The sequence below is a fragment of the Somniosus microcephalus genome, chromosome 17 (assembly GCF_052327205.1).
Source record: "Somniosus microcephalus isolate GS21.2 chromosome 17, FLI_Smic_1.0, whole genome shotgun sequence".
Lineage (NCBI taxonomy): Eukaryota > Metazoa > Chordata > Chondrichthyes > Squaliformes > Somniosidae > Somniosus > Somniosus microcephalus.
Window position 1 is genome coordinate 53,412,633 of NC_141003.1, and position 12,832 is coordinate 53,425,464.

The 12,832-nt window shown below is 42.5% G+C and overlaps 1 protein-coding gene across 7 annotated transcripts in view; it reads left to right on the forward strand.

Annotated features, from left to right (window-relative positions):
* Positions 1–6,540: 6,540 nt before the first annotated feature.
* LOC147105722 (voltage-dependent calcium channel subunit alpha-2/delta-1-like) overlaps positions 6,541–12,832 on the forward strand; it is an 856,467-nt gene continuing 850,175 nt past the window's right edge. For 4 of the 7 annotated variants that reach the window (XM_086010355.1, XM_086010354.1, XM_086010358.1 and 1 more), the window contains exon 1: positions 6,542–7,225. In XM_086010355.1, coding sequence (XP_085866481.1) covers positions 7,128–7,225 — 98 coding nt within the window. In that variant the 5' untranslated portion in view covers positions 6,542–7,127. Of the gene's footprint in view, positions 7,226–12,832 lie in introns of all 7 variants that reach the window. The other 3 variants (XM_086010352.1, XM_086010353.1, XM_086010359.1) reach the window with 2 other exon arrangements.

Below are 12,832 nucleotides of genomic sequence, written 5' to 3' on the forward strand. Positions count from 1 at the left end.
TCTATTTCTGTTTTAAATTTATGTAATGATGTAGCTTCTACAGCTTTTTGGGGCAGCATATTTCATGGACCTACCACCCTCTGAGTGAAGTAGTTCCTCCTCATCTCAGTTTTGAAAGAGCAGCCCCTTATTCTAAGATTATGCCCCCTAGTTCTAGTTTCACCCATCATCGGGAACATCCTCCCCGCATCCACCCGATCCAACCCCTTCACAATCTTATATGTTTCAATAAGATCGCCTCTCATTCTTCTGAACTCCAATGAGTAGAGTCCCAATCTACTCAACCTCTCCTCGTATGTCCATCCCCTCATCCCCGGGATTAACCGAGTGAACCTTCTTTGTACTGACTCGAGAGCAAGTATGTCTTTTCTTAAGTATGGACACCAAAACTGTATGCAGTATTCCAGGTGCGGTCTCACCAATACCTTGTACAACTGAAGCAATACCTCCCTATTTTTATATTCTATCCCCCTAGCAATGAAAGCCAACATTCCATTGGCCTTCTTAATCACTTGCTGCACCTGCATACTAACCTTTTGAGTTTCGTGCACCAGGACCCCCAGATCCCTTTGTACTTCAGTACTTTCCAGTTTCTTGCCATTAAGATAATAACTTGCTCTACGATTTTTCCTGCCAAAGTGCATAACCTCACACTTTCCAGTATTGTATTCCATCTGCCAAATCTCTGCCCACTTACTTAGCCTGTCTATGCCCCCTTGCAGGTTTTTTATGTCCTCCTCACTCACTACTTTCCCTCCCATCTTAGTATCATCTGCAAACTTTGATATGTTACACTCGGTCCCCTCCTCCAAATCATTAATATAGATTGTAAAGAGTTGGGGACCCAGCACTGACCCCTGTGGAACACCACTAGTTACTGATTGCCAGTCCGAGAATGAACCATTTATCCCAACTCTCTGCTTTCTGTTAGATAGCCAATCCTCTATCCATGCAAGAGTCTGTACCTCCCAGCCAGGTATTCCTTTCCGTGCTCTGCCCAGGCGATGTTTAATACTCAGGTGGTAAAAGAAAAAAATCTATCCCTTGAAACTACACTCAAGTCAATACACTGAGCTCAACACTTACCCTCTTATATGAATGTAAACAATCTCTGAGATTTAGATTTTTTTCCCCCCCACTCTCTCATAACATGATTTGCTAAATTAAAATTTTATTTGTGTTATTCCAAGATCTCTGGCCTCCTTTTGTTATAAATTGGGAGGATGATCTCCATCACAGATGGAAAGAAAAACTGCAAATGTTAGAAATTGGAAATAAAAAACAAAAAATGCTGGAAGTATATATTAGATCCTTCAATATCTGAAAAGAAAAACCAATATCCTAATTTTCAAGTGCAGCCCATACAGAACTGATGAAGGATCTACGCCTGAAAGGTTAGCTTTATAAAAATGTGTTTTTTTTGCTACACCCTCCACCACTGTCTGCAACTCCCTCCAGTGGGCTTTGAAATTGCAGATGACATCCTCAAGGCTGGAAATCCGAGCTCATTATTCACTAGCCACCTGCTGTGTATTTGCAGCAGTTTTTATTTTATTTCATTTTTTTTTATTGTTGGTTTGCATAATGTATATTGACCCACTCCCAGCCATCTGCCAGTGACACACTGTAATAATGGCTATAAAGAGATGCACAAGAATGACTCAGTCTTCAATTGCTCCTTTGCCACTCAGAGGAAATGTAACACCTCTCCTCAGTGTCTTCCCATTTATAGTCTACCTAGGAGCAGGAAATGACCATGTGGTTTTGTAAAAGGAGTCAACATGGCTTTATGGCAGGAAGGTCTCACCTAACAAATTGACTGCAGTTCTTTGAGGAAATGATGGACCCATTGACAATGGAAACTTTATGGATGTGCTGTATTTACATTTCAGTAGACCTTTCATACTGCACTACACAAGCAATTAGTTCAGAAGGTAGGAAGTTGTAGAATAAGAGGCAGCTTCTGAAGTGAATTGAATATTGGCTAAACCAGATAAAGCGAAGAGTACCTGTGAATGGAACTGTGTCACAATGGGACAGGGTCACTAGCAGGATCACAGGGATCAGTGCTGGAGCCATCGTTTTTACAGCGTAGGTGAATGATTTGAAGCTTGTGGTAGAAATAATGTTATCCAAGTTTGCAGATGAAACCAAGTTGGGAGAGGAGTAGAATTTCAAACAATAAGGGTCAGGGAAACCCAATACTAAAAGGTCTGGATAGGCTGGGAAGGTGGGCTGATGAGTGGCAAATGGCATTTAATGTGGTCATGCACAAGGAAATGAGGCTAGGGGAGGAATATAAACTAAATGGCTCATGTCTTCAGGACACAATAGAGGAGCGGAATCTGGGAGTACTGGCAGATAGCTGAAACCAACAGTGTCTGAAACGTTAACTCTGTTTCTCTCTTCACAGATGCTGCCTGACCTGCTGAGTATTTCCAGCATTTTCTGTTTTTATTTCAGATTTCCAGCATTTTCTGTTTTTATTTCAGATTTCCAGCATCTGCAGTATTTTCTTTTTGTATTAGTATATTGTGTGGCAGTAGTAAGGACACTAACCTGATCTTGGGATGTATAATTGGAGGATTTAAGCACAAATTTCAGGTGGTGATAATGAATCTGTACAAGGCACTGAAATGGCCACACCAAGAATAATATGTACAATTCTGGTCACTGGATTACAGCAAGGATATCCAGGCACTGGATGCAGTGCAGAAAAGATGATACCTAACTTAAGGCATGTGAACTATGAGGGAAGTTGAAGAGCTTGTGATTGTTTTTTCTCAAGAAGGGAAGATTAAGGGGAGATATTATTCAACCATTTAAGATTCTTAATGGAATAGATAAACTGAACCCCAATAATATGAAAGAGATTGCCACACTCCAACAACAGGCACATTGGCTCAAACTTAGAAGAGGTGCGTACATTGTTTAGGCTTAGCTACTTTACACAGAAGATGGTGATGGTGTGGAATTAAGTTTTCAGGGAGACAGTGGAGGCAGGTGGTGTGGGAGAATGTAAAGGTAAATTGGATAGATACTTGAAAGAGAGGGTGATTGAGAGGCATTCGCTTTTGGAACTGGCCAGGTGGATTGCATAGTCTTTGTCCGTCCTGTACATTGTGACACAAGGCCATGGTTACAATAGTATCAGATAAGGAAAAATTAAGGTTTTCCTGAACAATAATCGACTGTGTTTTACAGAGCAATTATTACCTTTCTCTCAATATAAGAATAAGTATATAATTACTTGCGCGGTGATCGTTGCTGGTGTTTTCACTGATCCCAAATGTAATAATCCACTTCAATAAAATGAAAAACAGTAAGTCACTGTGGAGCAGTAGTGCTTGTGGTCCACACGGCACCATTGTTGTTCCTTAGCTCATGGGAAAAACCTTCAGGATGAGGCTTGTGAGTTATGGGTCTAAACCATTGACGAAAGAAAAGTGTTAATGCAGTTGAGCATATTAGCTTTCTAACCTTAGGATTACATGATTAAAAATAATAATGTAAAAGTAGCCAACTGCTTTCATATGGCCATGGTAATCACTTATGACGCAGATAAAATATCATGAAAATATAAAAATGTCATTAGAACTGTGGTGAACGTGATGGATTTTTAAAAATTTTGGTCGCGGGCTGTAACTGTAATTGTCTCAATTTTTCAAAAGCGAAAAATGACGACAGTAGAGTAATTTCTAATAAAACCGAGAACATTTTGATTAAGTTTTAAAGCCATAATTATAGCAGCAATGGTAGTTTTAACTCTTTAAAGATTCTAGTGGTATTGCTATGGAAATGCCTCAGGAGTCTTTAAAGATTCTAGTGGTATTGCTATGGAAATGCCTCAGGAGTCTTTAAATAGTTAAAGCTACCATTGCCTGATAAGATTATATATAGTGTTTCTAAGTGTATTCAGAGAATGCTGTGAATTAAAGAGGTATTGTGAGTTTCAGGTTAGTTAAAGGGGTTTTTACCGTTACACTTGTTCTGGGCTCCTGCTTTGAAAGACCGACCTATGTGGGCTGCTTTCCTGTTTTAATCCTGTGAGTCGGGACTGGTGTCTGTTGAGCTGCAAAGTGTGAGTTTGGGGACTAGCTCTCTGCATTTATTTCACAGCAACTGGCTCCCTCAAGTCAATGGAACATTCGTAGACCTATATTATTGTGTGTCTTTGATCCTGCCCGTTCCCAGAGCATTCTTTACACAATAGAATGCAGCCAACAGCGGAGGAACTGAGCCTCGTCTCAGGCTACATTTCTATAATGTGAAAGTGCCTTAAGTTTCAAGCAAAGTTCCCTAAATTCAAGAAAGTGTTAAGAGCAATAGCAAAACAGTGAACAAGAAAGGCCACTCGGGCCATTAATCACATTCTTTCCATCTACCACATACAATCTACCTTATCATGGATTCTACTTCACCTATTTAATCTCTTGAGGGAAAGTGCTACATAAATGCTCTATCGTCAAATGTAATCAAGCAAAACTCTTGCATAGATATCCTCCCCACTGTTCAGGTCCGGCCTGGCACCATTCACAGATACTCCATCTCGGCGGCACCGGATCCATTGAATCCTATGGAGTATTTGATTATTTTTGTCTATAGCCAACCCCATAAGATATACAAACTCTACTACTCGTCCGCTGGCACAGGCACGATGGGCCGAATGGCCACCTTCTGTGCTATTTCATTCTATGATTCTATACTAATCTGCTTGGAGTCTATTCCACAATATACACTCTTCTATAAAGGAAAATAAATTATTCTAATTTCTAGTCTTAACTACGGTTTATTAATTTTGACCCTGTGCCTCTGGTTCCTCACTCATAATTCATGTCAAATAGCTGCCTTACATCAGTATTAGAACGCTCAGTATTTAAATATATGGATCACGTCCCCTTCTGCCCAATCTTTCTTCCAATGAAAAAAAGGTCCGCATTGAGATCTTTCCTCATAACTGACAGTCCTTTATGTTAGTCAGTGAGTTGAGTTTCTGCTTAAATTAAAAAAGAACTGCCAAGTTCAGCATGGAATGGACTGTCTTACTGAAAGATGCCTTAATGATAGCAAGCACAGGGAGGAAGAATCTTCTGAGGTTTGGGTTGAACAATATTATTGGAGTAAAGTGACCTATTGCCATATTAGACCTAGCCTGGAAGTGACTGATAACCGATGCTGTGCGTCAAAAATGGACGATATCTTCAATTTGGTGAGCTACAAATACACAGCGAATTTTTTTTTTAAAAGAACTTGAAATATCATGATAGTGTACATCACTTTACACTGCTTGTCAGACAACAATTCTTTAACAGCACATTTATAATGCTGTGTTTAACACTAGATCATTTTTAAATGTTTTCTGACAGGAAGCATTTTCGTATTCATAAAGGTTTGAAAGCCAGTCAAGTGCTGAAAGGGTTACTTATGGGAGAACTAGGTGGCAGTGTGCCTGAGTGAGCGCAGTCCTTTACCACCCGCACTGACATTGAGTGCTAAATATGGGAATGTGTTCCATTCTCCAACAGTGACGTCCCTCACCTCAATGAGCTTAACATTCACCGAGACAAGAAAGTTAGCGCGGGCCATTCTTTTAAAAGGGTAGAATGACACTTTATTGTGTTTTTTTTAACCCAGAAAAGCCTGCATCCATGTGATTGGTGATGCAATTAAATAATTGTGTTGCTGATCACGTCAGGCAATGTAAATTTATTACAGTTATATGTTACTTTAAATAAAAGTCAAGATTTTTAAAAAGCTGCCTTGTAAACGTTTGCATTGTAGCAGATTTACTGTTGCTATCAGCTTCTGTCTGCTGTTTTAGCACTAACACTAACATTAACCTGATGCTTTTGCATGGGTTAATGTCTCTACTAAAGCAGTGGATAGAGGAATATCATACAAATATATTCAGCGTCCCCCCAGCAGTATCAGCAACAGTCATTTCGAGGCTATACTATCTGCCGCCGGATAACCTTCCCACCAGGGTGAGCATGGGGGCATTGAAGTGGAAGTTTCAGAGCACATTGTTTGAGGAGCTGAGACTGCCGAAAACCTTCCTGAAAGATGACACAAACTAGCACCCTGCCTCTGCCACAGCACACAATAACAGGAGGAGGCCATTCAGCCGCTCAAGCCTGTTCCACCATTCAGTTTTTAAATCTTAATCAATCAATCAGGGCACAGACCTTCTTCGTGTACAATATGTGGAGGGAATGTTTTCAGAGCATGTTCTATTCCTGGTTCTTGAGCCTCCCCCAAAAGGGTTTTATTATTGTGCACTCAACAGCGAGACAGTGCAAACTGAAAGTTACCCACATCAAAAAATGAACCGCTGCAATACAGCTTTGATATTATTTCCAGTTACCACATATAATAACAGAATAGCTGGTTTCAGGGTTTAGAACACTCCTCAGAGTAGAAATTTGGAGGATATGGGTGGAGTTCACATTTTGATCCATAGACTATAATTAAGAGTCTTTGTTTTTTTAAAAAATGATTTTCGAAGGAGAAAGCCAAAGAGGAAGAGGCGCAAGTCTCGAACCCTCCTCGTGAATGTTTTAAAAGCGTCACTTCAGCACGCAGCACCTCGCTTTAACGGCGTCGATATAAAGCAGGGTTAGGCTGCGATGTTTCTGTGACAGGCGATCACCCGCTGGCTCCCCGAGAGGAGACGGAGCCGAGTGTGTGTGTGTGTACTCCTGGTATTCCTTGTATGGCAACTAGTCCGGGATCGAGGGGGATCGAGGGGGATTGATGAAACTGGTTTCACAGGGCGGCTGCAGGAGGGGGCTGAGAGTCCAGGACAGTGGCGAGCACCAGCAGTCTGCACAATCCCAGCTCAAATCCCACCCTAGGAAAAAGAAGAAAAAAACAAAAACAAAACTGAACTGTTTGGAGATGGAACCCGGGCTGATGGCGGCTCTTCACATCAGCTGCTAATATTATAGTTTGGAATTATTATTATTATTTATTGCCGTTGTTGAATCTATTCCTGGAATCTCCCCCTCCTGATCTCATCTCGCTGATATTAACTTAAGGGACAGATTTCTTTATTTTTTTTTGGGGGGGAGGATTTATTTATTTGCCCTCCCACTTTGTGTGTTTGTAAAATATATTCACGGTGGAAGATGGCTGCGTCCAGGAGCTCACTGTGTCTAATAGCAGTTATACAGTTGTGCCTGATGCTATCTTGTACATCGCAAGAAAGCTTTCCTCAAGCTAACGAGTAAGTAACAAACCAGTTCGCTGCTTGTCCTTGTTGTAACTGTGTGCACTGCCTCTGACTCTAGCCGCGGTCCTCGCCTATAAGAAGTGCTATAATGGGGCTTCACTGTATCTCACGGTGTATCTCAGCGATTAAACAGCGTGCTGTAGAGAGAGGCAAAAAAAATCTTCTGATGCTTTTGCGATCTGGCTACCAAGATCAGTGGCCTAGAGAAGTGTTAACACATTTAAAGAGACGCTCTTCTTTTGGTTGACCCGTGTATAGATTTATTTTTTTAAACTTTCAAACCCTCTTGAACAAAAAAAAAGCTAGACCCCAAAAAGTTGAATGCTGTCTGTAAGCAGATACTTAGACTAAAAAGATGGCAGTGTGTGATTCAGAATGGGCTGCCATGTTTTATAGGGGAATTGCTGTATTCTCCCTTCAGGATTTGAGCAATCATTTTGTTCAAAGAAACTTGTTGCAAAAGTTAAGAAAAAGTATCTATTTCGGGGGCTGTGCAGGAAGGTTTGCTTTGACTGGTGTCACTGGGACTGATCCCATCAGCTTTCAGTGATGCACAGTAGGTATTAAAGGCGCACTCTCTTCATTGAGAAGTATTTGACACATTATTCTTTTGTTGATAAACACCAGGTACAATTATGTAAACCACGTTGAAATGCATTGTTGCGTCACTTGCATGTGATGTTAACGTGGCGAGAATAAAATTTACCCCCCCCCCACCCCGCCTCCCCAACCTGCCAACAAGAACTAGATTTGCCAAGAAGAATGTAACAGAACACTCAGGACCAGAATTGTATACTTAGCCTGGATTACAGGAATTCTTTAAATATTTAATAACCAATTTCCTTTTTTTGTGGGGGGGGGATGGAATATAATATTTTCAACATTTACTAGAGGAGTCTGATATAGTGATGACAATGGACTATTATTATCTCCCCACCCCCCCAGAAAAAAAGTCCTTGAACTATTTTGTGTTTAATTCATTAAGGTAACGCAGTTAACCCTTTGAGGGAGGAAGGAGCAGCAACAGCCCCGAGCCTGTAATTTAAATGAGCTGTTCTTGAGGTGGAGCACGCTTGTGTTTGAACGTCATGGTGTAGCAGGACCATGCTGGGTTTGTAATACAACCTCAGGCACACTCTAATCCAGTGCGTGACATTTTTTTCACAGCTCTGACAGTCCCAGCAGGTCATTCCTTTTTTTTAAAAAAGAAAACAAATCTTCTGCTGCACTACAGGAACCTGTGGAGACATTGTTTTGCAGGCGTATTCAGTCACCGACTGATTTGATTGTTAAAAAAATTAATGTGAGTGGTAGCTGTAAATGTAGCAGATATGTTTTGTGTACTTGTAAGTGCCAACCTCCTCTGAACCATCTCGTCCAGCCCCTCCAAGGAACTTGGGCCCATGTGTTTTGCACTTATAAGATTTGTAGCATTAATTAAAATATATTTTGGGGGTGGGGGGTTGCTGCTGAAAAGGATAATTTGTGTAAGCAACGGCTCCTAAAGTAAATGTTTGGATTAGCATGATGAACTTGGGCCCACTTATTTTGATGCTGTTGTTTTGTGCAGAGCATCATATGTTGTATGGCAAAGCCATTAAGACAGACTGCCAGTTTCTGCTTGTAGTGCACAGAAGGCAGTGGCAAATTCTAGTATATTATTTCTGGAAGTAGTACAAAGATACACATCTGCATTTCCAGGGTTTACATTAATTACAGAGTAATTGTTCCATTTGATTCAGCATGAGCAGATTTGTATATAGCTTTTCTTCAATTTTCCCATTTTAAAAAGTCACTGCATTCTCCTCCACCTCCATAACAGGCCCATAGGGATGGATGGCGACTTGTTCTTAGGTCTCTGAGGTTCAGAGCTTTACCGCGAGCCACTAGGAGGTGTGTGAGAGCAGTGCTTGTTAACTCAGTCTGTGGTTTGTTTAAAAACATTCTTTTGTACAGCAGCAAGTCGCCTGGATTCCTTCTTGACCATAGATGGTACGTGGTATGGGAAGGCCAAGGAATAAAGGCCATACAAATAATGTCTGGCTCCACAGAAATGAAACTGAAAAAAGAACTGTTTACCTTTTTGTGGCTGGCCTGCAGCAGTCCCTTTAAGGGCCGCTGTAAAGTCGAAAAAACTGAATGGATCACGTGCGGTGCATGTCCGCCCAATTGATAACGAATTTGGAGTAGGGTCCTAAAACTGGCGTTAGGGCCTTAATCATTTATATATTTAAGGCATCTAACGCCCGTTTCAGGCGGGCGACCTGGACACTTGGAAGTTGCCGGCTCCCAATTTGGCAGCTGGCGCACTCCCGGGGGAGCAAACAAACGCGCACGACAAAGACCAATTTCATGGTCTTTTTAAAAAAGACTGTTTTTTGAACCAGTATTTGAAGAGTTAAGGTTACATGTTGAAGGAAGCCTTCAGTGACAGCTGCTGGCCACATGCTGTGCTTGGGTTATCGTAGTACAGTCTCTGGCATGTTATTTAGAGGAGCCGAGGTTGGCTGTTTCCACATGAAATTGTATGACTTTGATGGTGTGAATGTAAAGAGTGTGATTGTAGCGAGCCAGGTTTGCACAGATGCTATGTATTATTAGTGCTTGTAGGAATGGGGCCATCATTCTGCCCCTGTTAATTTGCAGTGGTATGTTTTTAAACCTGTTAGCTAGCGCAAGTGTTCAGATCTGTATTTTAGGAATGAGTTCTCCTGCCATGTCTGTGTTATCTAAATATAGAAGTAAAGAAGCCATCAGCTGGTCCTAGCAATCAGTGGCACTGTCTTGTGCACCAGTGTTAACCCCTTAAGTACTATAGCAGCCCAATCTTCTAGTCCTCTATATATGTGAGGTAAACTTGCACCTACATTAAAAGTGAATGCTCCTGTTTCTTTTGTTGCCCTACTATTTCACACACTAGTTAAAGTTTGCAACTTATATTGCTTCAATTTAAACAGCCTAGGAGTCAACATAATGTGTCAGAGGTAGGTGTTTGTGGATTGGAAGGTAGAGAAACATAACTAATTAAAAGATAAACCAGAAACACACGATGGATTGTTATCTATAAATTATCATTAGTGTCAATCTATACAGAAGCGGACTTTCTATTAGGAGGAACTTCGATTTAAACAGGGGAGAAGGTAAAACTGTGGAGAGAAGGCATTTTTGGAAAAGGAGAAAAAGACTAAATGTATGCTTAGATATTTCAAAGCTGGAAGCTTGACCAAAATAATTTACTTCAAGTTTTGTTTACATGATATTGGTAATAAATTGTTTGTTTTTAACTTTTTCTAATATTATAGAGGTAACTCTTAGGCCGAATTTTACGGGGTCCATGCGGGCGTGATAGGAGTCAGGTCGGGTGGGAACATTTGAAAAAAGTCGGAGTGGGTTGAGAACCCACCGTTATCCCGCCCCCACGTGCCTTTCCCTTGGGTGTGTTTGCTAGTGCGGCAATGACCCGACCGGCAGAGGCAGGCGGCCTAATTCAAATCATTATAAGCTTGTTGTCAGACATTATAGAGCCTTTTCCCCCTAAATTTCAAATTTCCCTGCATGGCCAAGGGATTCACGCAGCTTGGGGACCATGTCTGTCAACCTGAAGCAGGAGTTGAATGGCCATTGCTCCAGCTGATTAGTTGACAGCATCAAATGTACTGTTAAAGCTCCGACCTCACCACTGATCACTTCCCTCAGGCAGAAACTGTTGCTGACTACATTGCCAACACAGATTTAACTTTCTGCAGGTTGCAAATGTTTCCAGCAAAATCTCCATCCAGTGTCACCTCATTGGAAGAACCTCTTTCACCATTGACAGATTGCTTCTGTCAATTCTACTTGACCTGCCATCTATTCCACCAGCATGGCTGCTGTTTATACTGTCTCACCTTGCTCCTCAGAATTGGACCATGATGAGCCCCAACACCAGCAGCACCAACAACAACACCACTGACCTTCTCCGCAACCACCTGATACTGCACAGGACAGAGGGCATCAGCACCCGAGCCAGGGATGACCTCATCATGTCCAGATTTATTTAACATTACGGTGTACACTCTGGCTGCCGCATGCTGCACCAGGTTGTCACCACCCCACAACAACGCTGTAAAGGATCCCTACAATAACCAAGCGATTCCTTTCACATTGCTGGAGGTTCTGTTATGTTTCACCATTCACTGCAGCTCACTAAGCCACTTCCAAAGGTGCACACAAATGTGTCCAAGATGGTAAAGTGGTGAAAATAAAGATTTTAATGGTTATTTTTTTATTAGTTCATGGGATGTGGGCGTCGCTGGCAAGGCAAGCATTTATTGCCCATCCCTAGTTACCCTTCAGAATGCTTCTGTCAGATGGTTGGGGCTCATCGTGGTCCAATTCTGAGGACCAAGGTGAGACAGCATAAACGGCACCCATGCTGATGGAATAGATGGCAGGTCAAGTTGACAGAAGCAATCTGTCAATACATTACTGTCAGGTTGACAATATATTAATGGAATCTTGCCATTAACATTGACTAAAACACCCAAGTGGCTACCCTTGTGAATCTACTTGTGTGTCATCTTTCTCTTCCATGTGCTTCTACAAGGTGCTACCCCTGTGGCTTCAGCAGAGGTAGAGACAGCGGCAGCCTGCCCACTTCCCTGCTGTGACTGCTGAGACACTCTTGGCAGCGTCCTCTGGGTTTTAGAGCCTCTGATGGCCCCGCCAAAGTCTGCTCTTGCGACTGTGCAGGGGCAGACTTGGCCATCGTGATCTGAGAAGCCATCTGGGGCTCTGACTGAGGGGGTGGCAACGGGGGTGACGTGTAAGCGCTTTGAGAGGAGCCCACACTTCCCTCTCTCCTCTCACCATCATCTCTCTCATGGGCCCTCTGCATTTCCCTGTTAGCAAGGAGCTGGAGAGCACGTTGCTGCACATCAGTGGGGCCATGAGGACCCACGTCTAAGGTGACATCCTTCCAAGTCAAGAGGTATATGAGCCTCTGCCATCTGTGCTCCATAGATAGCCATCCATTCTCCATAGATAACCATCTATGCTCCATAGATAGCCATTCATTCTCCATAGATAGCCATCTATTCTCCATAGATAGCCATCTATGCTCCATAGATAGCATGTGCTCCTGTGAGTGGCACATTAGCTGCTCCATGTAGGTGGCTATCCTATCTATGGCAGAGCCTGCAGTCACCATTGCCTGCGACATGGTGGTGCTCATGTTGGAGATGGACTCCTCCATTATCTGAACATTTGCAGACATCGCGCTCGCAAAACCTGTCAGAGTCTCCTGCACTTCTTGCTGCAGCTCCAGGGTTCCCCTCTTTCTGAATGGTCCCCGAGGCTCAGTGTCTGCATGCAGCTGGGCAGAGTTGGGAGCACCTTCCGGTGAGGAGTCTCCACTGCTGTCCCTGTCTCCGCCCTCTGCTCTTGCTCACTTGTGACTTGTGACGGACCCGATGACAACACTACTCTATCTTGTGTGGGACCCACCGAGGTGTGTGTCTCTGCACTGGGAAAGAAAAGGTTGAGTGAGAGTGATGGAATGTGTGTAAGGAATGGGTGGGTTACATCTTTAGAGGGAAACTATGATGTATTGGGGTGGCAATG